The following is a 24285-nucleotide window of genomic DNA, read 5'->3' on the forward strand; positions in this document are numbered from 1 at the left end:
TGTTTTCTTTCAGATGCTTTCTTAGTAAACCCTACTACTAGTTATTTTTTGTAGTTCTTCTTGTGGGGCTCTGAGAGGGAAGTGGAGGAAAGCTGTTCTGGGCGTCTCTGCCAGCTCTGTGGTTTTGTTTTCTCATCATGCTATGTTTTCTAAGACTTTCACTGCTTCCATGACCTTTTAAAGTGAGTAACCTAATCTGTCTTGATGCCATAGGCAAGAAGGCATGAGATAATGGCAGAAGTACATCTTTTACTTATTCCTTGTGAAGTGACAGTCTGTTTACTCTGGGAATTATGCTCAGTGTGGCTGAAGTAATCGGAACCATTATCACACATGAGAAGTCTTGTTTTATTTACAAAGTTGGTGAGAAAAGGAAAACTGCCTAGAAGGAGACTGTTAAAGCTAGCTTCGTGAGAGAAAAGCTGCTTTGGTTCATATTTGAACTCAGACTTGTTTGTTTTCTCTTTGAACAAACTATTTTCCTGAACTATGTTATTTTTTTTTAACAGTTTGAGTTTCTTTATGTCTGTTCAGTTATACGTTCCCAAAATATTTGTAGGTGCTTCAATTTCAGAATTTTGTAAAAATACAAAAAGGAATGGTTGTTAGTATGTAATGGAAGAGATTGTGGAAATAGTGTATATTTCGGCTGGATGGTTTGTTGCAGCCCACGGCACAGAAGAGAGAAAAAGTTGCCGGCACTCTTGTGCCAGCATCCTCCTTTCACCCTGCTCTTCTCCTGGAGCTGGCTGCTTCCCTCCCTCAGCCACACCATGTATGGTAATGAGTTTCTAAAGAGCATACACCTGTTTTCTGTATATTATCCTAGGCATCTGTTTCCCTTCTCTCCTTTTGCCATTTGCCTCAGTTGAATTTTACACATGGTTGCTATATCTCATTCTTACAGTCTTTTTTTTTTTTTTCCACTTTTTAACCCATCCTAACCCATCCTTCATACCTGTGTTCTAGTACACAATTCTCCAAACAAAACCCTATTTCTTACTTTCTACAAAGTAGCCCAAACTTACACATGCATTTGGATGTGCCAGACTGAGGGTAACTGTGGAATCAGTTATCTCCTTCCATGTGTTCTTGGGAGCAAACTCAGGTCTTCAGGCTTGTTCAGCAAATGCTTTTACCCACTGAGCCACTTCTCTGGCCCTATCTGAGCCTTATCAAAAAACTCCCTCCTTGGTAGTCTCCTACCAGATGAGGCTTTCAGTATTGTATTAAGTGTTTTTTAGTACTTTTACTCCCAGGTTGTTTGTCTAGTGTTTATCTTTCTTATATGTGGAGTACACTTAAATATCCATAAGCCTTTCAAACCATTCTTTATACTGGAATTGGTTGTCTTTCCCCCACCCCCATTGTTTTTTTTTTTTAGTGTCTAGTAAGTGCCTGGCACATAGAATACATTCAGTTTATATTTGAAGAATTAATTACTTACATATGTAGACTTAGACTAATAATTATATGAAAATGTGAGAAAAGTGTGTGTGTGTGTGTGTGTGTGTGTGTGTGTGTGTGTGTGTGTGTGTGTGTGTGTGTGTTTTATAAGGAATTGAACCCAAGGCCTAAGGCTATGTAAGTATTTTCAACAACTGAGCTGCATACCCAGCCCAATTGGAGGGTTTTATGTTAAAAAAATTTCGGCCAAACCGTTCATAGGCTAAAAGTTTTCACATTTGTTTATTTTGTGTGTGTGTGTGTGTGTGTGTGTGTGTGTGTTAGACACACGGAGAGGACAGAGAATAACTTGCTGGAGTCAGTCCACTCTTGCCCTGATAATGGGTCAGATTGTCAGACTTGATGGCAAGCATCTTAACTAACCACAGCTGTCTTGCTGACCTATTTAATTTGTTCTTAGCAAGGAAGATCTGTTGTACAAATCCTAAGTGGTCTTATAATTCAAACTCGGAGCCAGATATCAGGGTGAAAGCTGAAAGATCAGAGAGGCAGAGCAAGCCGCAGCCACCACCTCTTACCTCAGCAAGTTCTCAGCCTGAAAGAGCCAGAGTTCCTGTCTCCTCCCATCTTATGTTCCTTTCTCTGCCCAGCCTTATCACTTCCTGTCTCAACCTTCCTAGTGCTGGGATTAAAGGTGTGTGCCACCACTGCCTGACTTCTATGTTTAATCTAGTGGCTTGTTCTGTCCTCTGATCTTCAGGCAAATTTTATTTGTTCCAGATATCACCACAAGATTCTGTTATGGGGTACTTTGGTTTTGATTATTTTACTTTTGAAAATGGCATGTTAAATATGTTATTAAAATTTTATTTTACTGCAAATAATGATTGGGGTAAAACTAGCTATTTCTTTATTCTTCACTTATTACTTAGTTCCTTGGAGCTAGAAAAAAACTCATTATATGCTTCTTTTGATACTTTATGCTTTTAGATATTTATTAACAGCAGCATGTGAATTAAATATTTGAAATACTTGGGTATATTTCTAATTTAAATTTTATTCCTTCTCTCTGTATTCCCAATATTTTATTAACTTCCTAATTGTTTATGTGTTGCTATCAGTACAGACATTAGGCTTTGACTAGAGATTTGATTAAATTTAGTGAGAGAACCCTATGTAAATTAAAATTAGAGAATGCCAACACCATGACTCAGTGGTAGAACACTTGTCTAGCTTACATGATAATCTAGCTTCAATCCCCAGTATAAGGGGAAATTAGAGAATGTTTCAGTGTAAATAAAGGTAAATTTAGTTGCAGATTAGTCTTAGATAAGTGTTTTCAAATAGGTAATTATTTTTCTTTGGGGTAATATAATTTTTAATTATCAATATAATGTTTTTCTCCTTAGAAAAAAGCAGAAGAAGCTCATAAAATTTTTGAAGGTCTTGGCCCAAAAGTTGAACTGGTAAGAGATTCCTGTTTTCATTTCTAATGTTATTATTGTTGTTAAGTTTCTTTTTTCTTGGGATAAAATGGGCTATCCATTTAATATTGGATAAAAATTATATAGCCGGGCAGAAAGTTTCTTATAATCTTAAGATAATTGTGAGTAAACTTGATTACCTTTGCGTAAGCAGTATTCTGAGCATGTTTTCCTGAACAGCCATTTCATCCCTTAGGTAGGAGGAGGAAGATGTAGCTAAAGGAAATAGAAGAGAGCTTCCTGAATGTACTATTAGGATAAAGACAGTGTGTAATTTCCCTTTGCCTCTGAAATTGAAAGTGTGATGAGGCTTATTTGTTATAAGATACAGTGGGTTTGTAAACTTCTTTTGGAGTAGGAGAGCAGTAGGAGATGGGGTTACAGGGAAACCTGACACCTGCAGGTTTAGGCTGGATGCTATGGTATAGTGCCATTTTAGATAGTCTCACAATAAAATGATTTTGTTTGTTAATGTAAGTATATATACAACACTCTACACATAAATGTCATTTTTTTTTTTTTATAGCCACTCTATAATCAGCCATCAGATACCAAGGTGTACCATGAGAACATCAAGACGTAAGTACTTACCATCTTTGGAGTTCAATTAAAGAACACATATTCTATAAAGAAATCATTTTTGTTACCTGCGGACATTATTATAACAGTGTAGGTGTGTTTTAGATTTGTGTAATTTGCTGTTGTTTACTATATGTTATCTTCCTCTGGCTTTTTGGGGGTTGGGGTAACAGATTTGAGTTTCCGAGGCCAAAAAAATAAAATAAAATATTGCATAAAACTAGCTGGTTTTATAATCTGCTAGTAAAAAAAAAAAAAAAAAAGGTGGATACTTAACATTGAAATGGCTTACCTTGAGGCTTGAATTCTTTGCCTCCTGTTTTGTGTTTTTTTCAGTGGAGTACCTGCAAGGCGCATGATGAAGTAAGATAATGAAGCTTTTTCATTTAAGACTAGTGATGACACCGTCCCCCACCAAGCCACATCTGCCATTGCAAAGTAGAAGTGCCACGGATCATTTTATCATTATTCAAAACCCTATTCTAGGGAAATCCCTTCCATGACTCTTGCTAATGACGGTATTTGTAGACCCTTCTGCCATTTAATGTCCTGGTGCCTTGGAAGGCTCAGTCCCCTCATGTGGGTGAGGAGGCTGTTCCAGAATGTAGTTTGCTTTGCCTTGCTCATCCTACTACCAGGCCTTTATGGATGCAGATCTTGGAATAAGAAAAGTGAAAAGTAAACTTAATTTCTTGATCTGATTGAAGTAAGAGAAGCTAGGTTTTTTTTTTAAATTGTTGTTAATTATCATACTTTTAGAGCATTTTAGGTGAATTACTATTAATTGGTGACAGAAATGTGATATTTCTATTTATATGCATTTAAAAGTGTATCCAGAACATTATAATTATATACTATTACAGTTACTAATGAGCACATTATTATTTATATATATATTTTTTAATTTCTGAGAGTGTGTACAATAATTGACTACTTTGCAGAACTGGTGGCAAATATATTTGCATGGTAGTGTGCATGACAACTATTACAGTTTGAGTCATTTTAACTTCTGTTAAGTAAATGGTTCATAATAAAGTCATCTATTTAAGAATTTTTCTGTGAGATATTGCCATGGTCTTGAGAACCTTTAGGAGAAGATTAGGCTAAACTCATACATTTTGATTTAGAACTACTTAGCTGTTTAAATGTTTTTAAAAGGAGGATAACAGATAAAATGTAGTTGGCTACATTTAGTGATATCCCCCCCCCCCCCCCCCAAGCTCGGTTTGTGTTTTGTCTTTTCTCCTTCAATGTAAGCTGGAAAGCCGCACTGTTGTTGATTGATTTTATGTTATCTACACTGCCTATGTTTAGATTGTGCTGAGAGGGGTTATGGACTAGCTGACTTCACTTAAATTCTTAGTAGACATTTAAAGTTTTTTTTACTGATTGACATTTATTTTTGAGTAGCATATAATTGCAGTCAGAGTAAACTGATAAGTATTTATGGTCCACTGTATGTTACTTTTGAAGTATACACATTTGCTCAAGTCATTCAGTAGCTATTCTTTTGCTTTCTATGAAATAGCAAATGTGACATTTAATAATTCTTTTCCTCTGCTGACTGCTTTGTCATACACCGAGCTACTTACTGTCTTTGAATATTTGAGTGGAGCCAGTGTCAGTGTTAGTCCTGAGCAACACGTAATCCAGAAATTTATTTCTACTTTCATTGGCTTTGTATTTATGTCTGAATAGTCAGCTTAGAATTATTTCTGTAAGTAGGTGGGGTATGAATATTTATATATTTGAATCTGCATGACATTGTTTTAAAGGGTCACAGTGCTTCCACGTTGAAAAGTGACACTGTTACATTAAGACACGTGACACATTTTCCTGTCTTGTCAGATTGCCCTTTGTTGCTCCATAGAGTGTTGTGTCAGATCTGTGGAGAGAGATCTTCTGTCTTGAGCAGAAGTCACATCTTTCTAAATGTTTGGGTGTGCATTCTCCTTCTAGGAGGGAAGTACCTGCAAAAGGTTTCTTTTCCCTTTTATTTCTTTTTCTCAAAGTATATATGAAGATGCTTGTATCATCAGAATGCTTAAGAATTAGTTACTCCTTAATTATAATTATAATTATATTTGAAAATAATATGTCTTAAAATTAGATGCATGAATTAAAAATTAACTGTATTATCTTGCTATAGAATGGCAGGAATTTTAGACCTTATTGCAAAAATTATGCAGTCTTATTTTGCAGGGTGAAAAAGCTTAAGATTAACTCTGATTGTACCATAAGTTCTTAAGTGGTTTGTCTATCCAATGTCTGCAGAAAGTGAACATGGCTTAAGTTGTGCTTTTTCTTAATGTTCTGCAACCATATTTTTCTCTTCTAGAAACCAGGTGATGAGGAAAAAACTCATTTTATTTTTTAAAAGAAGAAATCATGCAAGAAAACAAAGGGTGAGGTCCTATCCTTGTTAACTGAAATTTGTACAGCTTTCCCATTCATGTCATTTAGGCATTCACTTTCCCATTAATAATTGATCCTTGATTATATGAGAACAATGCTGATTTAGAAAGTAACTGTATGTGTGAGTTAAATATGAATCTAATCCTAGTAACATTGTAATACCACATTTAACATCATTATCAAATTAATTTCATTAGTCATTTATGCAATATTTTTATTCAGCAAAATGGTGAGTAGTCAAAAAAAAAATAAAAGCTAAGTAGGACGATCCGCTTTCAGTCTGTTAGGACTCAAACAAGTGTCGGTAAGTTATGGTCATGCCGATGAGACATTGCTCTCTGTCCTTAGGAAAAACTATCTGGTCAGTGTCTAAAAATTTAAATAGTTTTTTATTTAGTTATAAACTTTGCTGTCTAGAAGTTTTATGGTTATAATCATAAAAATTAAATTTCAGAGAATATCCTTACTTTTGTAATATGTTCATACTAATTTTAGATACATTTAAATTCAGATTTTTAATAAAATGAAGTTCTTTGAACCTATTTTAGAAATGAACTTTACCATATACTGAATCACCTGACCGTTAACCAGTTGTAAAGCTCAAGAGACAGCAGCTTTTATTTGGTGTAAAACTTCTGTAGTTCATATTTCCAGTGTTATCTTCTAGATGCTATCTTAACTGGTGTTGAATATTTTTCTTCCCCAAAACATAGAAATATTAAGTGATAAACTAGCTTTTTTGTTCAGTCATTTTATTGTAATTCTGGTAGTTGCTAAATTAGTCCTCTGGTGATGTAATCACTGGAGAATAAACCTTTTCATGCTTTGGAATAATTGTAATTTATCTTTCTACTGATTTGATTAATAAGTGTTTATCAGTTGTGGATGATGTTTCATGTATTATTCCAGAAAAGCAAGCAAGATAGCCATATTATTTAGCTTTTACGGAGCAGATATGTCAGCAGGCAGGTTCAGTATTGTGATCGTAATGTGATCTCATACACAAAGCTGACTACAAGAGTGTAAAATGGAATGCCTAAAGCAGGTACGAATCAGGGAGGGCCACTAAACAGGAAAGCCAGTAAAAATAGCTAATGTGACAGGCTCAAAACCGACTGAATTTAGAGTGGGTGAGCTGGGAAGGGCACGGGTGTTAAGGATGCTGGGATTCAGTGATACACTGGAGGTCACCTACAAGACTTTCTATGAGATTCAGAGGATACTTTTTTTTTTAAGTGTTTAATCTGATGAAGTTCAGGTTTGAATTTTAAGAATTTACATCTGGGGTTGCATATGTAACTCAGTGGTAGAGTGCTTACTTAACATGAAGTCCTTGGATTGGATCCCTGGCACCAAATAAACTGTTTGGTATCACATTCCTGTGATTCCCACTGGAGAGGTTGAAGCAGGGAGATGAGAAGTTCAAGTCGTGCTCCGTTACCTAGTAGGTTTGAGGCCAGCTTGAGATATGGGAAACCCTGTATCAAACAACAACCAAAGAATTTGTATCTGGCTGCAACACTGGGAATGCATGGGAAAATCTGAACACTTACGTAACATGGACCAGGTCCTGGCTTCCATCTTCTCTGTTTTGGAAAGTAACAGAAATTATGTGGGCCACATTTACTAGATGATTGCTTCCCTTCTGGGTGATGACAGTGTTGACTTGAATTCAAGTGATGGGAGTATAGAGAAAAAATGTGAAGTGCACAAGAGGCACATAGGTGTTGGAAGAATTGATGAGGGAATGGTGTGAGAAGAAACACTCTCCTGTCCAGTCACTTTTAGGTGACTAACGTTAGCAGTGGTCCTAAGGCCCTTCTCACTTTCCTCTTTATGGAATCTTGTAGTCACATAGTTTTGTGTCCATAATGGAGGGTTCTTCTGCCTTGTACCTGTAGAAAATGGAATCATAATTCAAGATTAACCAAGAGTACTAATTCTTGATTTCATGTTTTTTAACCAGATTTCTTTTTATGATGGTGAATAGCTAATTCTAGCCTTTTCCATTCTTGCAAAAAATATTTATACTAGTTAACAAAAATTAAAAAAAAGTGAAAAACCAGAACCTCTAATGGTAGAGAAACTGTTATACATGCATGTTTTCTATGACAGTTTGGATAGATACCAACAAAATGCTAAATACTTGCCTTTAAGATTGATTAGAGCAGGGGGCTGGAGAGATGGCTCAGCGGTTAAGAGCACTGACTGCTCTTCCAGAGGACCCCGGTTCAGTTCCCAGCACCCACATGGCAGCTAACGACTGTCTGTAACTCCAGTTCCAGGGGACCCAACACCTATGGTAAAACACCAATGCACATAAAATAAAAATAAATAAATTAAAAAAAAAAAGATTGATTAGAGCAGTGGTTCTCAATCTGTGGGTCACAACTCCTCAAGGTGTCGAACAACCCTTCCACAGGAATTGCCTAAGACCATGGGGAAAGAAAAGATATTTACATTACAGTTCATAACATTAGCAAAATTACAGTTATGAAGTAGCAATCAGATTAATTTTATGGTTGGGGGGTCACCACAACATGAGGAATTATATTAAAGGGTCACAGCATTAGGAAGGTTGAGAACCTCTGGATTAGATGATGAACTATGTAAATGTTTTTAATTTTCCTTTCTTTTTGACAATGAAGGCACGTTTTCAGGAAAATAAAAATACATGGTCAACCACTACCAGTGGTTGTCAATGAGTTTGTTAATTTGTATAGTGTTAACGGTTAGTAAAAATTCCAGGGAAAGTACACCCTGGGTGTTCATCTAAGGAAGTTGCTCCATTTCTCCTGTCAGACCAAAAACAAATTGTCATTCTTAGCTGAGTCATATAAGCCGAATGTACCTCTGTTTTCATTTTAAGAAATGGAATGTATTTTAAAGGCTAACCAAGTCATAGAGTTCAGTTTAATTGTTATTAATTTACTGCGGGTGTTTAATAGGAACAAAAAATCTGCCAGCGTTATGATCAGCTCATGGAAGCATGGGAGAAAAAAGTGGACAGAATAGAAAACAATCCCCGGAGGAAAGCAAAAGAAAGCAAAACAAGGGAGTACTATGAGAAGCAGTTTCCAGAAATTCGAAAACAAAGAGAGCAGCAAGAACGGTTTCAACGGTATGTAGTTTGATGTTTAGTAATGGTAATTTTTTCCCTTCAGATCATCAAGAGTGTTTGGATTTTTGAGACAGGGTTTCTCTGTGTAGTCCTGGCTGTCCTGGAACTCACACTGTAGATAGACCAGGCTGGCCTCGAACTCACACATCTGTCTGTATCTACCTTCCAAGTGCTGGGATTAAAGGTATGTATCACTACTACCTGGCAAGAATTTTTAATGTTGAACTTAAATTTTTAAAATTACACTTATTCCGGGCAGTGGCACACACGTCTTTAATCCCAGCACTCGGCGGGCAGAGCCAGGCGGATCTCTCTGAGTTCGAGGCCAGCCTGGTCTACAGAGCGAGATCCAGGACAGGCACCAAAACTACACAGAGAAACCCTGTCTCAAAAAAAACCGAAAAAAAAACAAAACAAAAAAAATTACACTCATTATTCATTTATAGGATGTGGGAAGCTCACATACCACAGTAATACTGATGGTCAGAGGACATATTGTGGGAGTAGGTTCTCTGCCTCCACCAAGTGGGATTGGCCTCAGGTTGTCAGATCTAGTGGCAAACTCTTTTGCCATAGAATTTAAAACTTCCTTATCAACCAGTAAAGATTATTTCTTAGTGAATTGAATATTAATTTTTTTATATTTATATTTAATCTTCATATGAAATCTAAGTGAATATTTTTAAATTTTCTTTAATTCTGTTTTTTTTTTTTAATTATTTTATTTTTTTCCTGTGAGTGTTTTATCTGGGTGCATGTCTATGCCCTATATGCACGACTGGTGCTTGTGGAGGCCATAATTGGGTCCCCTGGAACTGGAGTTACAGACAGCTGGGAGCTTCCATGTGGGTGCTGGGAATTGAACCTGAGTCCTCTGAAAGGACAGTCAGTGCTCTTAACTGCTGATCTGCCTCCAGCTCAAATCTTTAATTCTTAAAAGTACTAATTTATTTCAAAATGAAAATTAATAAGAATGAACCCGAATATTCCTTAGTAATCATCAACAAAATGAAACAGCATGAAATTGATTGATTATTAATCAAAAAATTCTGTGGGGCTAAAGAGATAGCTGTGTGGTTAAGAGTACTTGCTATTCTTGCAGAGGACCTAGGTTTAGTTACATGGGATCTGACGCCCTCTTCTGGCTTCTATTGTTACCTGTTATGTATGTGGTACATAGACATACATGTAGGCAAGACAAAATAAAATAAAAAATAAGATTTGTTTAAAAAAAGTTTTTGAAGACAGAGTTTCTCTCTGTATCCCTTACTGTCCTGGAACTCTCTCTGCAGACCAGGCTGGCCTCAAACTCAGAGATCCATCTGCCTCTGTCTCCTCAGTGCTAGGATTAAAAACATGCAACACTGCCTGGCTTAAGTTTTTTTTTAAAGATTTTTTGGGGTTTAGTAGAAAAATTTTTACATTATTATTATTAATAATTAATTTTTTTAAAAAATGGAGTTTTTTTTTATGTTGCCTTGACTGGCCAGAAACTTGCTAATGGAGATCTGACCTCTGTCTTCGATCTTCCAGAGATCCATCTGCTTGTCCCTCCTAAGTGCTGGGATTAAAGATGTTCACCATAATGCACCACACTCTTGATTTTTTTATTTTGTTTTGTTTTACTTTTAGAGAATAGGCATAAAACACCATCACTAATTCCCACAGAAGGTAAAAATAGGTGTTTTGCAAATATCTTAAGCTTGACTTTTTTTTCATTGTTTTTCCTTATATTTTAGAAATGTTGAATGTATTTTTCCAAGCTTGCACTCCTATTCTTTAGAATGTTGACAAAAGATGGACTTGATATTGTAGGTGGAGTTTCTCTGTGTCTCAGCAACTGCTCCCAAATAACTATCCAGAGATGTATTATTAAGTATAAATCCTCACTTGGCCAATAGCTCAGGCTTGTTACTGGCTAAGTATTATATTTTAAGTTAACCCATATTTCTTATCTACCCTCTGCCACATGGTGATACCTTCTTTTAACATGGCATGTTCATCTTACTTCTCTCTGCCTCTCCTCTAGACTCCCTTTTCCCAGCATTCTCTCAACCTGAAAACCCTGTTTAGCCATTGGCAGTTAGCTTTTTGTTAACAATTAGAGCAATACATGTTTACAGTGTATAAAGATTGTTCCACAGCATGGCATCAATAATTTCTTTTTTAATACAAGTTCCCCATTATTAGTCTACCATTTTAACTTGGATATATAACCTTTTTTTTTTTTTTTCCCTTGTGGTACTAATGCTCAACCCCAGGTCCTGGTGCATGGAGCGCAAACACTTTACCAACTGAGTTGTGTCTCCAGTCCAACATATATAACTTCAATCTCAGTATTAACATTTAAATTGTTGCTAATTTGGTAGTGACTCATGCATACCATTTGAAAGTATTCATTGACTCTCGGGTTGGTTTTTTGACTTCCTATTAATTAAAAAAAAATCCCACTTTGGTGTTCCATATGCATCTGCACACATTTGTAGGCACACCTGCATTTCAGACATGTACCCACACACATGCACACACACAAAAGTCTCATTTTGTGTTCTATCTCATAGACATTTTGATACTGCATTAATGAGCTTAAGAAAGGTATGCTTACATGCACAAGACCTATACATGATCAACACAGCATCAGATCAACATTCCAACAGATGGTAGTAATTTGGACTCTGGGTTACACAAAAAACTAAGCAAAAAAAACCCACTAGAGGATGTCAATGAGGAGGATCGAGGAACTGGAGGTGGATGCGATCAAGATAAGTTGTTTATGTGTAAAACTGTCAAAGAATAAATACAATATATTTTATTTTAAAAGTCTCAGTTTGAAGCCGGGCAGTGGTAGCGCACGCCTTTAATCCCAGCACTCAGGAGACAGAGGCAGGCGGATCTCTGTGAGTTTGAGGCCAGCCTGGTCTACAAAATGAGTTCCAGGAAAGGCGCAGAGCTACACAGAGAAACCGTCTCGAAAAACCAAAAAAAAAAAAGGCTCAGTTTGAACCAGGCAGTGGTGATGTGTGCCTTCAATTCCAGCACTTGAGAAACAGAGGCAGGCAGATCTCTGTGTGTTTGAGGCCAGCCTGGTCTACATAAGCTCCGGTATTAATGATAGTTTGTCACGTTTTACATAGCTCCAACATTAATGATAATTTGTTACATTTTACATAGCTCCAGTATTAATGATAATTTGTCACGTTTTACATAGCTCCAGTATTAATGATAATTTGTTATATTTTACATAGCTCCAGTATTAATGATAATTTGTCACATTTTACATAGCTCCAGTATTAATGATAATTTGTTATGTTTTACATAGCTCCAGTATTAATGATAATTTCTTACTTTTTCATAAAAAGCCTTTAAATATATTTATATTTCTTTTTCATATTTAGAGTTGGTCAGAGGGGAGCTGGTCTTTCAGCTACCATTGCTAGGAGTGAGCATGAGATTTCTGAAATTATTGATGGTCTTTCTGAGCAGGAGGTAAGAAAATTGATTGATTCAAGTTAACTCTTTAGTTGTTTAAGCATTTCAGCCCTGTAGCCCAGGGTGTAAAGGTTTACAATATGTAAATGAGGATACATTAGATAATAGTGCTTGAATTATTTCAGAGACCGAGGCCAACCACTATAGGGCTTGAAGCAATGTGATTAAAATTTTTCCAAAGATTGTTTTGTCATCAAGAGTCCTGGGAATAGCCGGGCGGTGGTGGCGCACGCCTTTAATCCCAGCACTCGGGAGGCAGAGCCAGGCGGATCTCTGTGAGTTCGAGGCCAGCCTGGGCTACCAAGTGAGTTCCAGGAGAGGCGCAAAGCTACACAGAGAAACCCTGTCTTGAAAAAAACAAAAAAAACCCCAAAAAAACACAACCGTTATTCTATATTGGTTTTAAAAATCACTGGAAAATGCATGATCGATAATCTCTGAAATCTGTAGCTATAATTTCTATAATGATTAAGTCTGCATTAAATTTCTATGCTTGTTTTTCTGTGAATACCATTAGGGCACATCTGAGAGCATTCTAAGGAAGCTTATCAGTTGAAGTGGTATCAACCTAATGTGTCAATCCCAAACACTGGTGTTCAAACTAATTGATTTTACCCTGTGGAACTAGACATTTAGCAAGGACTTGACCACTTGGGAATAGTTTTAGGAAAAAAAAAAAAGACCCTTCAATTTAGATAAATACTATAGCTTTATAACCAAGTTTCTTTTCAATGCAAGATTATATGTATAAGTATCTTAAGTTATTCTTTGGAAAAAGTCATACATATGCAATAGATTAAACTAGCTTAAATTATAATGATAAGAATCTTAAATTTTTAATGAATCACATAAAATTAGCAAGAAGTACTTAATGCTACGTGAGTTAAATAATTTAAGATCAATGACATTAAGATATTCATAACATTTGTTACTTTATTTCTGTCTCTGAAATCCTGCTAACATTGTTTTCTATATATATATACTGATGATGAAATGCTGGGGAGATGGCTCAGAGGATAAAGCCCTTGCTTTGCAAGTGTGAGGACCAAAGTCTCTGTAAATGCCAGGTTGAGTGTGGTGGCCTGCCCACAGGCAAGCTGGAGGTTCCCTTGAGAGACCATACCTCAATGAATATGGTAGTGAGCAATGGGAAAAACTCCCAAAGATGCTCTCTGGCCTCTACGTGCATTGACACCTCATCTGAATACACAGGCTTTAAAAAAAAAAAAAAAAAAGACAACTAAAATGATGTTGAGACTACTTTTTAAAAGAGACTATTGTTTTGTATCTTCTAGATAAAAGTATTGCATTATTTTCCAAATATCAATGAAGAATTCCTCAGAATAGTAAAGGATAAGCTGGGTGTGGTAGTTCATACTTGTACCTTGTCTCAGCATTAAGGTGCTATGGCAGGAGGATTGCTGCAAATTTGAGGCCACCCTGAGCTATAGAATCTTGGCCTGGACTCTAGAATGGACTCTGTCTAAAAAAGAAGAAAAAACAAACAAACAAACAATATACCAAACAAAACCAACCCAAAGCTAGTAGTTTATTTTATCTGAATTCCTTGTCTGTAAGTTATATAATTTGGTGTAAATGTGTTAGAAACAATCATATAACATACTGTGATATATGCAGCATCATTGCCATTAAATTACAGACATGTTTTTTAACTGTTAAAGTCTATAGCCCTTTAAAAATTTTAGTTTAAATATTATCCTAACTAAGTTGCATTTATTTCTTGCAGAATAATGAGAAACAAATGCGGCAGCTTTCTGTGATTCCACCTATGATGTTTGATGCAGAGCAAAGAAGGGTCAAGTTCATCAATATGAATGGGCTTATGGAGGATCCTATGAAAGTTTATAAAGATAGACAGTTTATGAATGTTTGGACTGACCATGAAAAGGAGATCTTTAAGGACAAGTAATTTAACTGTTAAATTATTCTGTAATAGAAGTTCATATACATTAGTAAAAGTGTTTTTCATTTACTTGAGAGTGAACTATTTCCACAAAACTTTCATCCTAATTTGGCACTGGAATGTAAGAAATAGAGAAATTTATCTTATTATAAGCTTGTAGGTGGAACAATAGTTAACAGATAAGAAATGGGGATATGAGCCTTAATCCCAGCACTGGGGAGGCAGGGAAAGGCATATCTCTGTGAGTTCGAGGCCAGTCTGATCTATATACATAATGAGTTCCAGGACAGCCAGGGCTACACAGAGAAACCCTGTCTCAGGATTAAAAAAAAACAAAAAAACAAACAAAAGAAACAACAGGGTGTGGTGTTATACACTTTTAATCCTCCACACTCCAGAGGTAGAGGCAGGTGAATCTCTTGAGTTTGAAGCCAGCCTGATGTACATAGTGAGTTCCAGGACAGCCAGGGCTACATAATGAGACTCTGTCTCAAAAAACTAACAAACAAAAAACAAAAAATTTAAAACTTTGATTTAAAAACTCTGTCATTTAAACATTTTCTAATGATTCTATAGCTGTTATCCAGTGGGCAGTGAGGAATCACTTTGAATTAGGCTAGACATAATTCTTCCAGTTTTTCTTATTTTGTAAAACATTTGTATACACTTACATTCTTAATGTTTCAACTTTTATTTTGGATAATTTCATGAATGCATATAATTTATTTTTATCACATCTCCCCATCATTCTCTTGTTCTCGTCTTCCTAGCAAATCCACTTTCTACTTTCATGTTCATTAAAAAACAAGTGACCCATTGAGCTTCCATGGGGTTGGTTATTTACTAATGCACTATTAACTACTTAATGGAGGAAAATAGCTCCATTTCCTTATCAGCCATTAAATGCCAGTGGCACCTCAACTGGGATTGGGGTCTCAAGAGCCCCTGTCCCTTCCATGCTGGAATGTGGAAAGGACTCTATATGTATGGCACAGGTCTTGTGCAGCTAACTTTGGCTTTGAGTTTATGAGTGCAGTGGTAATGTCATATCCAGAAGACAGTGTTTCACAGCGCTCCTTCCCATCGTCTACCTCTTCAATTTTTTTTCTGCCTTCTTTTCTGTTATGTTTCCTGAGCTTCTGGGGGAATCCATGATGTTATTGACATCCTCATTACAGCTTGTGATGTATTCTCAGTACTATTTTCGTTTTTAAACTCAGGTTTATTCAGCATCCCAAAAACTTTGGACTAATTGCATCCTACTTGGAAAGGAAGGTAAGAAAAAACTTAGACTGAGATGTTTTTAGGCTTGTGATGTTGCTTTGGATTTTTTTATTTGTTTGTTTGTTTTGTTTTTTGAGACAGGGTTTCTCTGTGTAGCTTTGGAGGCTGTCCTAGAACTCACTCTATAGACCAGGCTGGCCTTGAACTCACAGAGATCCTCTGAGTGCTGGGATCAAAGACGTGCACTACCACTGCCTGGCTTGGATTTTTTTTTTTGTGTTCTAACTAGCAGCAGTAGTTAATTACAATTGATTTTACAAAGGATTATGATAGATGAAAAGATTCTGGTAGTAGTATTATAATACTATAAAATATGTATAAAATGATAATTATAATTACATTATAATTCCCAAGCACAAGGACTGGAGATGGTTTAGTGGATAAGAGTGCCTACTGCACTAGCTGGAACCTTTTTGATTTCTAGCACCTACATAAGATGGCTCACAGGATGATCTAACACCTGGCTAACACATATCTACATATTTGCACACATACATAATTACAAATAAATGTTGCTGGCTGTGGTGGTACCTGCATTTAATCCCAGCACTGGCGTGACAGAAGGCCAACCTGGTCTACATAGTGTGTTCTAGGCCAGCCTGGGCTACATAGGTGAGACCCTGTCTCAAAACAAACAAACAAAAGTCTTAAAAAAAAAAAAATTTCAGGGCTGGAGATTTAGCTCAATGGTAGACCTCTTGCCTAGCAAGTGCAAGGCCCTGGGTTCGGTCCTCAGCTCTGAAAAAAAGCAAAAAAAAAAATTTCAGTGAATGGAATCCTTAGCAGAGAATAAAAACAGTTTTCATCATTTATCAAAAGTGATGTGATCTTTTATTTCCCAAATAATTCATTAATTATGGTAATTTTTAAAAGTCATTCTCTGGTTAAAATATCAGGCCTGATTTCTCTTTGCTTTTTTTGTTTGTTTTTTGTTTTTGTTTTTTTGTAGTCAAGTAGCTTTAGTGTTTTTGATTAAAACATCAGGAGAGACACTGAGTATTTACATATGTAGGAGAAGGAGACTATATTACCAGTTAATAAGAACACATTCGGTGTTTGTGATGGAGCTTCAGGTCTTTAGCACAGTTTGGATCAAGGCAACTGTAGATGTCTTGTATGATAGCTCCCTTGTTATCTGTCTAGCCTAGATAGACTTAAATTTAAGGCCATGTGTTTTTGTTTTTAATTTATTACTCGGTTACACTAGAAAATTTTCTTGAAAGTATTTATATTTGAACATGAAATGAAATATAAAAACATTTAAATAAAATATTTTTTATTATAGAAATGAAAGCAAACATTAAATAAAACCGTTTTTTCGTTACAGAGTGTGCCTGATTGTGTTTTATATTACTATTTAACCAAGAAAAATGAGAATTATAAAGCCCTAGTGAGAAGGAATTATGGAAAACGGAGAGGCAGAAATCAGGTATGTTAATTTTACTAAATAAATGTTTCAAAATTGATGGAAAAATGAAGATAAAAGAATATTCAGACAAGTGTTATTTGCAGTCCACAATTTAAAAGACGCCGGGGCTGGGGTGGTGGCTTGGAGACGAGAGTGCAGACCGCTCTTGCAGTTTTGTTCTCAGCGCCACGTGTGTCTGCTCACAAAGCACCGCGAGTGCAACTCAGGGAGCTCAGACGTCTTCCTCTCGTCTCCATGGGCACCTGTACTTTAATATACATGTACCTACACGTGTGTGTGTGTCTGTGTGTGTGTGTGTGTGTGTGTGAGAGAGAGAGAGAGAGAGAGAGAGAGAGAGAGAGAGAGAGAGAGAGAGAGAGAGGAGAGAGAGAGAGAAGTAAAAGGCCAACTCGGAATTTTATGTGAAAGCACTTAATGCTCTTGTAGAGGACCCAGTTTGGCTTCTATCACCCCATGTCAGATGGCTCACAACTGCCCATATGTCTAACTCCAGGATACCTGATGTCTACATTCTTCTGTTATCCTTGGGTGTATGTGTGGACACACAGACAAACACACACATGATGGCGGAGACACACACACACACACACACACACACACACACACACACACACACACACTAGTCTTAAAAAAAAAAGGAGCCAGGCAGTGATGGTGCATGCCTTTCATCCCAGCACCCTGAATGCAGTGGATCTCTGTGGGTTCGAGGCTAGCATGGTCTACAGAGTTCTAGGACAGCCAGGGCTACACAGAGAAACCCTGTCTCGAAAACAAACAAAGTAAGAAGAAAGAATTTGTTTCATTAGGACATGCTGATAGAATTTTTATGTTTCCTATTTGTGATCCGTGCTGCCAGGCAAGTCATTGTTAAATAACACATTCTTCATTTTCAAATACTTGGTTTCTTTTCTCAGGAATTTGTGATTTTCCTCTGTGTTGACACATTTCTGTCCCTGTCTTTATACCAGAGTATTTTTATTTCTCAAAGTATTCATAAACGTATCATTTAGTAATTTTGATGTTGGAAGGATTTCTGTCTAAACTGTTAAGTAGTCAATAGGAAGAATGTTTTAGAGAGGCTAAAATTGGAATATAATGCCAAGAGCTTTATACCTCTGTATGTTCTGATGACTTGTTTACAACCTTAGTTTTTGCATTTGTGGACAACAACAGTGATAGTTACCTGTTAGCGTCAATATGGAAACTGCCTGTGTTGGCAAAATCCTCAGTGTACAGTGTAAAGTACGTAGGATGTGCTCAATAAATAGTAGCTGCTGGTGTCTTAATTCCATCACCATTGCCTGTTTTTCTTGATTGACAGCTTTTACTCTCTAGAAAGTCCGAAATTTAGTTACTTTAAAGGCACTAGTTACTAATATATTTTGACAAGATAGGCATAAGAAATTTTATTGCTTGAGTACATGTAAAAGAAAGCATGCCTGGTAATGAAATAACTGCATTCTCTCTGCCCCTTTTACACGATCGGATAATTCAGCCATTTTCTTTCTTGATGACTCAAAGTATCTACTAAGTGGGGAGTCACTAATTTTTCTGTTTCATTAACTTGAGGATTTTGTTTTGTCTTTCCAGACAGGGTCTCTCTGTGTAGCCCTGGCTGTCCTGGAACTCACTCTGTAGAGCAGGCTTGCTGCAAACTCAAGAGATTCACCTGTCTTTTCCTTTAGTACTGGGATTAACTTGAAAATTTTTCATGAATACAAATAGAATGTGTGTACAGGTGTTAGGAATACAGTTAGATACAGCAGTGAGGAGTCTTTGCATGGGCTGTTTCATGATGCTGCTCTGAGGGTTTCCCAGGCAGTGATCACATTGAGTATAGATACCTTTCATTTTTTTGATTTGAATTTTCATTTGGTTTTATATTGTGCTCTTTCATTTGTAGTGAATATCATATTTCATGCTAGAAGGAACCTGCCTAGCTGAATGAAACTTTGTTTTGTTGACTCAAGTGTCAGTTTTAAAGAAAAGAGAAACCCAGACAAGAACCGCTTGCGTCTGTTGAAGGCACTTTTAGGAAAGTTTCCCTTTGAATGGGCCTATTCTGCTGCAGCCAGCCTGCCAGGACTATTGAGGTTAGAACCTATCATTTACATACTGGATCACGCTGGTGGTTCTCTACACGTTTGCCTAAGACAACAATAACTCCAGCTGGTTCTTGTTTAAACCAGAGGTATTTCCTTCTTCTCTTTAATGTTAGTGTTCTGATTGGTCTTTATCCAATTGCTCAGAAGTAAGGTTTAGGTTTCTGGTGCTTTACTACCTTACCAGCATGGAGAATGCTGAGATAACCTAGAAAAGTGTCGTGGACATGAGTAGATTCTAATGCAACAAGGCTGTCATTTCCACATTGGCTGCAGAGCTGGAACGGGCTGCTTCTCCCACTGGCTGGTTTAGTGCAGTGGTGCAGTTGCTCATCACTCCCTTAGACCGTAGAACTGAGGTCAGATCTTTCCTAGATTTCAGGCAGCAGGGAATGTGGGATTTGAAAACACTGAGGTATATGGGAAGTAAGATTATTTGTATTATTGAATTCTAGGGAAATTTTTTTTTTTTGTTTTTTGTTTTTCGAGACAGGGTTTCTCTGTGTAGCTTTGCGCCTTTCCTGGAACTCACTTGGTAGCCCAGGCTGGCCTCTAACTCACAGAGATCCGCCTGGCTCTGCCTCCCGAGTGCTGGGATTAAAGGAGTGCGCCACCACCGCCCGGCTCTAGGGAAATTTTAATCCTTTCCTTATTCTATATTTAATTGGTATGACCCATCACATATTTGAATTATGAACCATTTAATTGGTTATACAGCTAACATACTAGACAAAAAGGAGACTTTGTTAGCATGCCATTTTGCTGCTTCAGAGTAACAGTTTGTGTAGAGGTTGGGTAATTAGCATTTGAAACAGGTCTTGTGCTCACCTCCTGTTAGAAATAGGAAGTCAGAGCTAAGTAAAGCAATCCCAAAAATAAAATAGATCATTTTGTAGTTGTAAAATATACATTTGGGCCAGGGTGTGGTTGCTTACACACTTAATCCCAGCACTCTAGAGGCAGAGGCAGGTAGATCTCTTGAGTGTTTGAGGCCAGTCTGGTCTCCAGAGTGAGTTCCAGGACAGCCAGGGCTACACAGAGAAACCCTGTCAAAAAAAAAAGCATATAGAAATTCCCTGAATTTTTTTTTTTAAGTAAATATCCATAAGCAAGTGAAACTTGGAAATTACCTAGGCTGAGAAATTCAGCAGATCATATACAAGTGAGGGAATCATAGCATTAGACTAATATAGTAAGTAGTAGATGCAGTTTTTGGTAGATTATGAAAAATTGATAGCATAATGGGTCATAGGCCATGATCAAGACCAGCAGGTGAGCAGCAGTGACTGGGATTCAAGGGGGATGGGCTGCAAATGAAGAGCAGGCCTTCTGATTTTAGTGTCTGTAGGTTTAGGTAGCACCTACAGACAGTGAGGCCGTTTGTGCTTTTTGCCTTTGGGAAGTTTAATGGGTGTGGCTGATAAATATTTGATTTGTAGGACAGAGTGACTGAAGGACTGTGTTAGAAAAGATGTGCAATTTTACACCAGAAGAGTAGTAATACTAAGGCACTAAGAAATGAGTTACAGAATCACCTAGACCCTTTAGGGGAGGGCTCAGAAATTTCATCTGTAGTTTCAGAAGTGAGAAGAAGTCATCATAGGTAGATTGTGTAACATTGAATAGGAACTACATTTTATCTATCTGTCCTCTGTCCAGTCTTTAAAATCAGTCTACAAAGTAATGGGTATTATCATTGAATCTCTTCTCCATGCGTCACTGCTCTTCTTTATATTCCATCTGTACCCATGTAAGTGGTCCCCTTGTACTCCAGTGCTTTCTCACCCTTCTCCTTCTCCCTCCCTTACGATCTCCTCTTTCCCTCTCGTGGTCCTAGTTTCATGGCATGCTGACACACATTGACCTTCAAATCTGTGTTTCACATGAGAGAAAACATTTTTTATATTGTCTGTCTGAGCCTGCCTTATTTTGTTTAACAGTGATTTCCATTTCTATTTTGTGCCATGATTTCAACTTTTTTAATGGCTAAATAAAATTTAAATATAATAAAATTGTATATCGTATCACATTTTATTTAACCATTTATTTGTTGATGGGTATTTAGAGTGGTTCGTAGCTCTAGTGACCAGTGTAGCAATTAACATGGGTGTGTAAGGTTCCCTCTGACTATCCTTAAGAGTCTATTAACTTATTTTTGGCATATGAGAGAGAGAGAAATAATTTATTTCTTGTACATTTGGATATTCAGTTTCCAAGCACCGTTTACTAAAATGGCTGTCTTTTTCCAATATGTGCTTTTGACACCTTTGTTAAAAACTAAGTGGTTGCAGTTGTATGACTTTGGGTTCTCTATTTTATTGGTCCACATGTAGGTTTTTTGTTACTATGGCTGTGTAGTATAATTTGAGATGAAATTTTGATACTTCTGGCATTCCTTTTTCTGCTTAGGTTTGCTTTGGCCATTCAGGGCTTTTTGTGTTTCCGTATGATCTGTAAGATTGTCTATTCTCCTTCTATAATGTCATTGAAAGCCAGGCAGTGATGTGACACATCTTGAATCACAGCGCTTGGGAGGCAGAGGCAGGTGGATCTCTGAGTTTGAGGCCAGCCTGGTTTATAAAGTGAGTTTCAGGACCCCCAAGGCTACACAGAGAAATCCTGTCTCACAAAATAAAAAAAAAAAAAAGAATGTCATTGATCTTTTGATAAGAATTATGTCAGATCTTTCAGTAACGTTGCCATTTTAGTCATTCATTTGTCCATGGGAAGCCTTTCTTCTAATGTTTTCTTTAAATTTGTTCTTCAGTATGTTAACACTTCAACTATAGAGTTTTCTTCATTTTCTTGATTAGGTTTATTCTTAGTATCCTCCCCCCTACTGTAAATGGGACCCAACCTCCCAATAATATTGTTCCAAGTGAATATTGTAATTTGTTATACAGTTTGAGAAATGATTTCTTTTACTTTCGTATCTCACAAGTGATGGTCTCTTCTAGCAGCAGATTGCCCGTCCCTCGCAAGAAGAAAAAGTAGAAGAAAAAGAAGAGGATAAAGGAGAAAAAACAGAGAAAAAGGAAGAAGAAAAGAAGGATGATGAAGAAAAAGATGAGAAGGAAGACTCAAAGTGAGTTGAGAGTTAGATATGTGTTATAGTTATTTTCAGATCTGAAATTGCATATATTACAGGTGTGAAATGTGGTAAGAAGTCACAGAAACATGTGCTTTGACTAACAATTTCTTAGCATGTTTAAGGAATGGACTATTTTAGTAAATAGAATGCTTGACTTAATGGCATTATTGCCAGGCATGTTATTTTATGCATGCATGCCCATATGCACACATAGACACTTTTTTTTTTTTAATGTTATTAGTTTGTTTAGAGACGGGGTTTCTCTAGGTAGCCCTGACCATCCTGGAACCCTCTTTGTAGACCAGGCTGGCCTCAAACCCAGAGATTTGCCTGCCTCTGTCTCCCAAGTGCTGGGATTAAAGGCATGCACCACCATCTGGCCTTTTTTATTTTTATTTTTTTGTAAAGACAGGGTCTTGATGTGTAGCCCTGGCTGTCTGGAACTTACTGTTCAGACCAGGCTGGCTTGTCGCAGTCCTCCTGCTTCTGTCTTCTAAGTGCTAGAATTACAGGACTGCAATCATGGCTGGTTCAGATACTGCTATTCTAAGCTATAGGCTACAATACTTGATAGTTATCACCAAGGTTTGTTGAGTATAATTTAGTCTTTGATTTGGAAAATCTTTTTCAGCCTCTAGATAATGTAAAAATGCTGAGAGTTGGTTTGTTTCGTTTTCTTTTCAAGACACGGTTTCTCTGTGTAGTTTTGGTGCCTGTCTTGGAATGCCTGTACACCAGGCTGGCCTCAAACTCACAGAGATCCACCTGCCTTTTACTCCCCAGTGCTGGGATTAAAGGTATGTGCCACCACCACCCAGCTGAAAGTAATAGTTTTAATCTATGTATGTACACTTGCTGATTTTATTCAACATATAAAATGTAGTTCTTTGTTACCTGTTGTTATTTCTGTTTTCTTATTTGTAGAAATAATTCGTTTTCATTTTGGAAAACTGGGAAAAGAAAGCAAATCTAATGTATGCCCATCATTTTGCCGATCAGTTGCAGCCAGTTGTTGGTACTCTTGTATGCTTATAAGGGCAGGCTAGGGGAGGAGCCTTAGGAGCCAGATAATTTCTCCCCAGTGACTGAAACTGAGCAATTTTAGTTTGTGTAGTGGTGATATGACTGGTGTGAGATGTAAGTTCAGCAGTTGTAGATGTGTGTGTGTGTTGGTGCATTTAAACAAGCATATGCACTTGTGTGTAATGACAATGTAGAATGTTTCTACCGCCCCAATGTATTTCCTTCGATTTCTTAGTAGTCAGGTTTTCTGCCCACTCTTAGTCTCTGATTGATGCTGTTGTAGAATTAAATATAAATCAAGTTAACTTTTTTTTCACTTTAAAAAACACCTCATAATTAACTTAGAAATAGAAATCCTCCCCTCCCCCCCACTTACAGTTTTAGAAGTGTCAGTCTGATTGATTGATCCCTTTAGTCATTTTACAGAGGGAGGAAGGGATAAAAGAGGGAAATGGGTCAAAAGAGGGAGAGGGATCTCTCAATATTCCCTTCATTTCACCAGTGACATAAAGAACTTTTACTAGGTTCTACCTCTTCAAAGCTCCAACTCCTCCAGACAGCACCCATTATGACCAAGTCTTTAACACTTAAACTTTTTGCAGGATGCTTTTGGTTTTTCAAGACAGGGTTTCTCTGTGTAGCTTTGGAGCCTGTTCTGGAACTCACCCTGTAGACCAGGCTGACCCAGAACTCACAGAGACCCGTCTGCCTCTGCCTCTGCTTCCCAAGTGCTGGGATAAAAGGCGTGCGCCACCATTGTCCAGCCACTTTTGTGGGATGTTTAAGAGCCAAACTCTACCATGTGTGTAGACTGTGGCTTCATTTACTTAGCACAAGTAGAAGAATGTGTTTTTGAGATTCATCTTGGCCCTTTCATATTTCAGTAGTTTGTGCCTTTAAAAATATTTATTATACTATTTTTATAGACCTCTCAGAA

The 24285-nt window shown here is 37.1% G+C and overlaps 1 protein-coding gene across 21 annotated transcripts in view; it reads left to right on the forward strand.

The window, feature by feature from the left end:
* Positions 1–24285, forward strand: part of Ncor1 (nuclear receptor corepressor 1) — a 155133-nt gene that overhangs the window by 54364 nt on the left and 76484 nt on the right. For 11 of the 21 annotated variants that reach the window (XM_052757109.1, XM_052757108.1, XM_052757112.1 and 8 more), the window contains exons 7-16: positions 2817–2873; positions 3418–3470; positions 3807–3833; positions 5809–5875; positions 8834–9006; positions 12402–12492; positions 14243–14421; positions 15640–15694; positions 17031–17132; positions 22192–22319. In XM_052757109.1, the coding sequence (XP_052613069.1) occupies positions 2817–2873; positions 3418–3470; positions 3807–3833; positions 5809–5875; positions 8834–9006; positions 12402–12492; positions 14243–14421; positions 15640–15694; positions 17031–17132; positions 22192–22319 (932 nt within the window). Of the gene's footprint in view, positions 1–2816; positions 2874–3417; positions 3471–3806; positions 5877–8833; positions 9007–12401; positions 12493–14242; positions 14422–15639; positions 15695–17030; positions 17133–22191; positions 22320–24285 lie in introns of those variants that run through there. The other 10 variants (XM_052757117.1, XM_052757126.1, XM_052757122.1 and 7 more) reach the window with 6 other exon arrangements.

Source organism: Peromyscus californicus, unplaced genomic scaffold, assembly GCF_007827085.1.
Source record: "Peromyscus californicus insignis strain IS unplaced genomic scaffold, ASM782708v3 Scaffold_3__1_contigs__length_106647218, whole genome shotgun sequence".
In the NCBI taxonomy this organism is placed as follows: domain Eukaryota; kingdom Metazoa; phylum Chordata; class Mammalia; order Rodentia; family Cricetidae; genus Peromyscus; species Peromyscus californicus.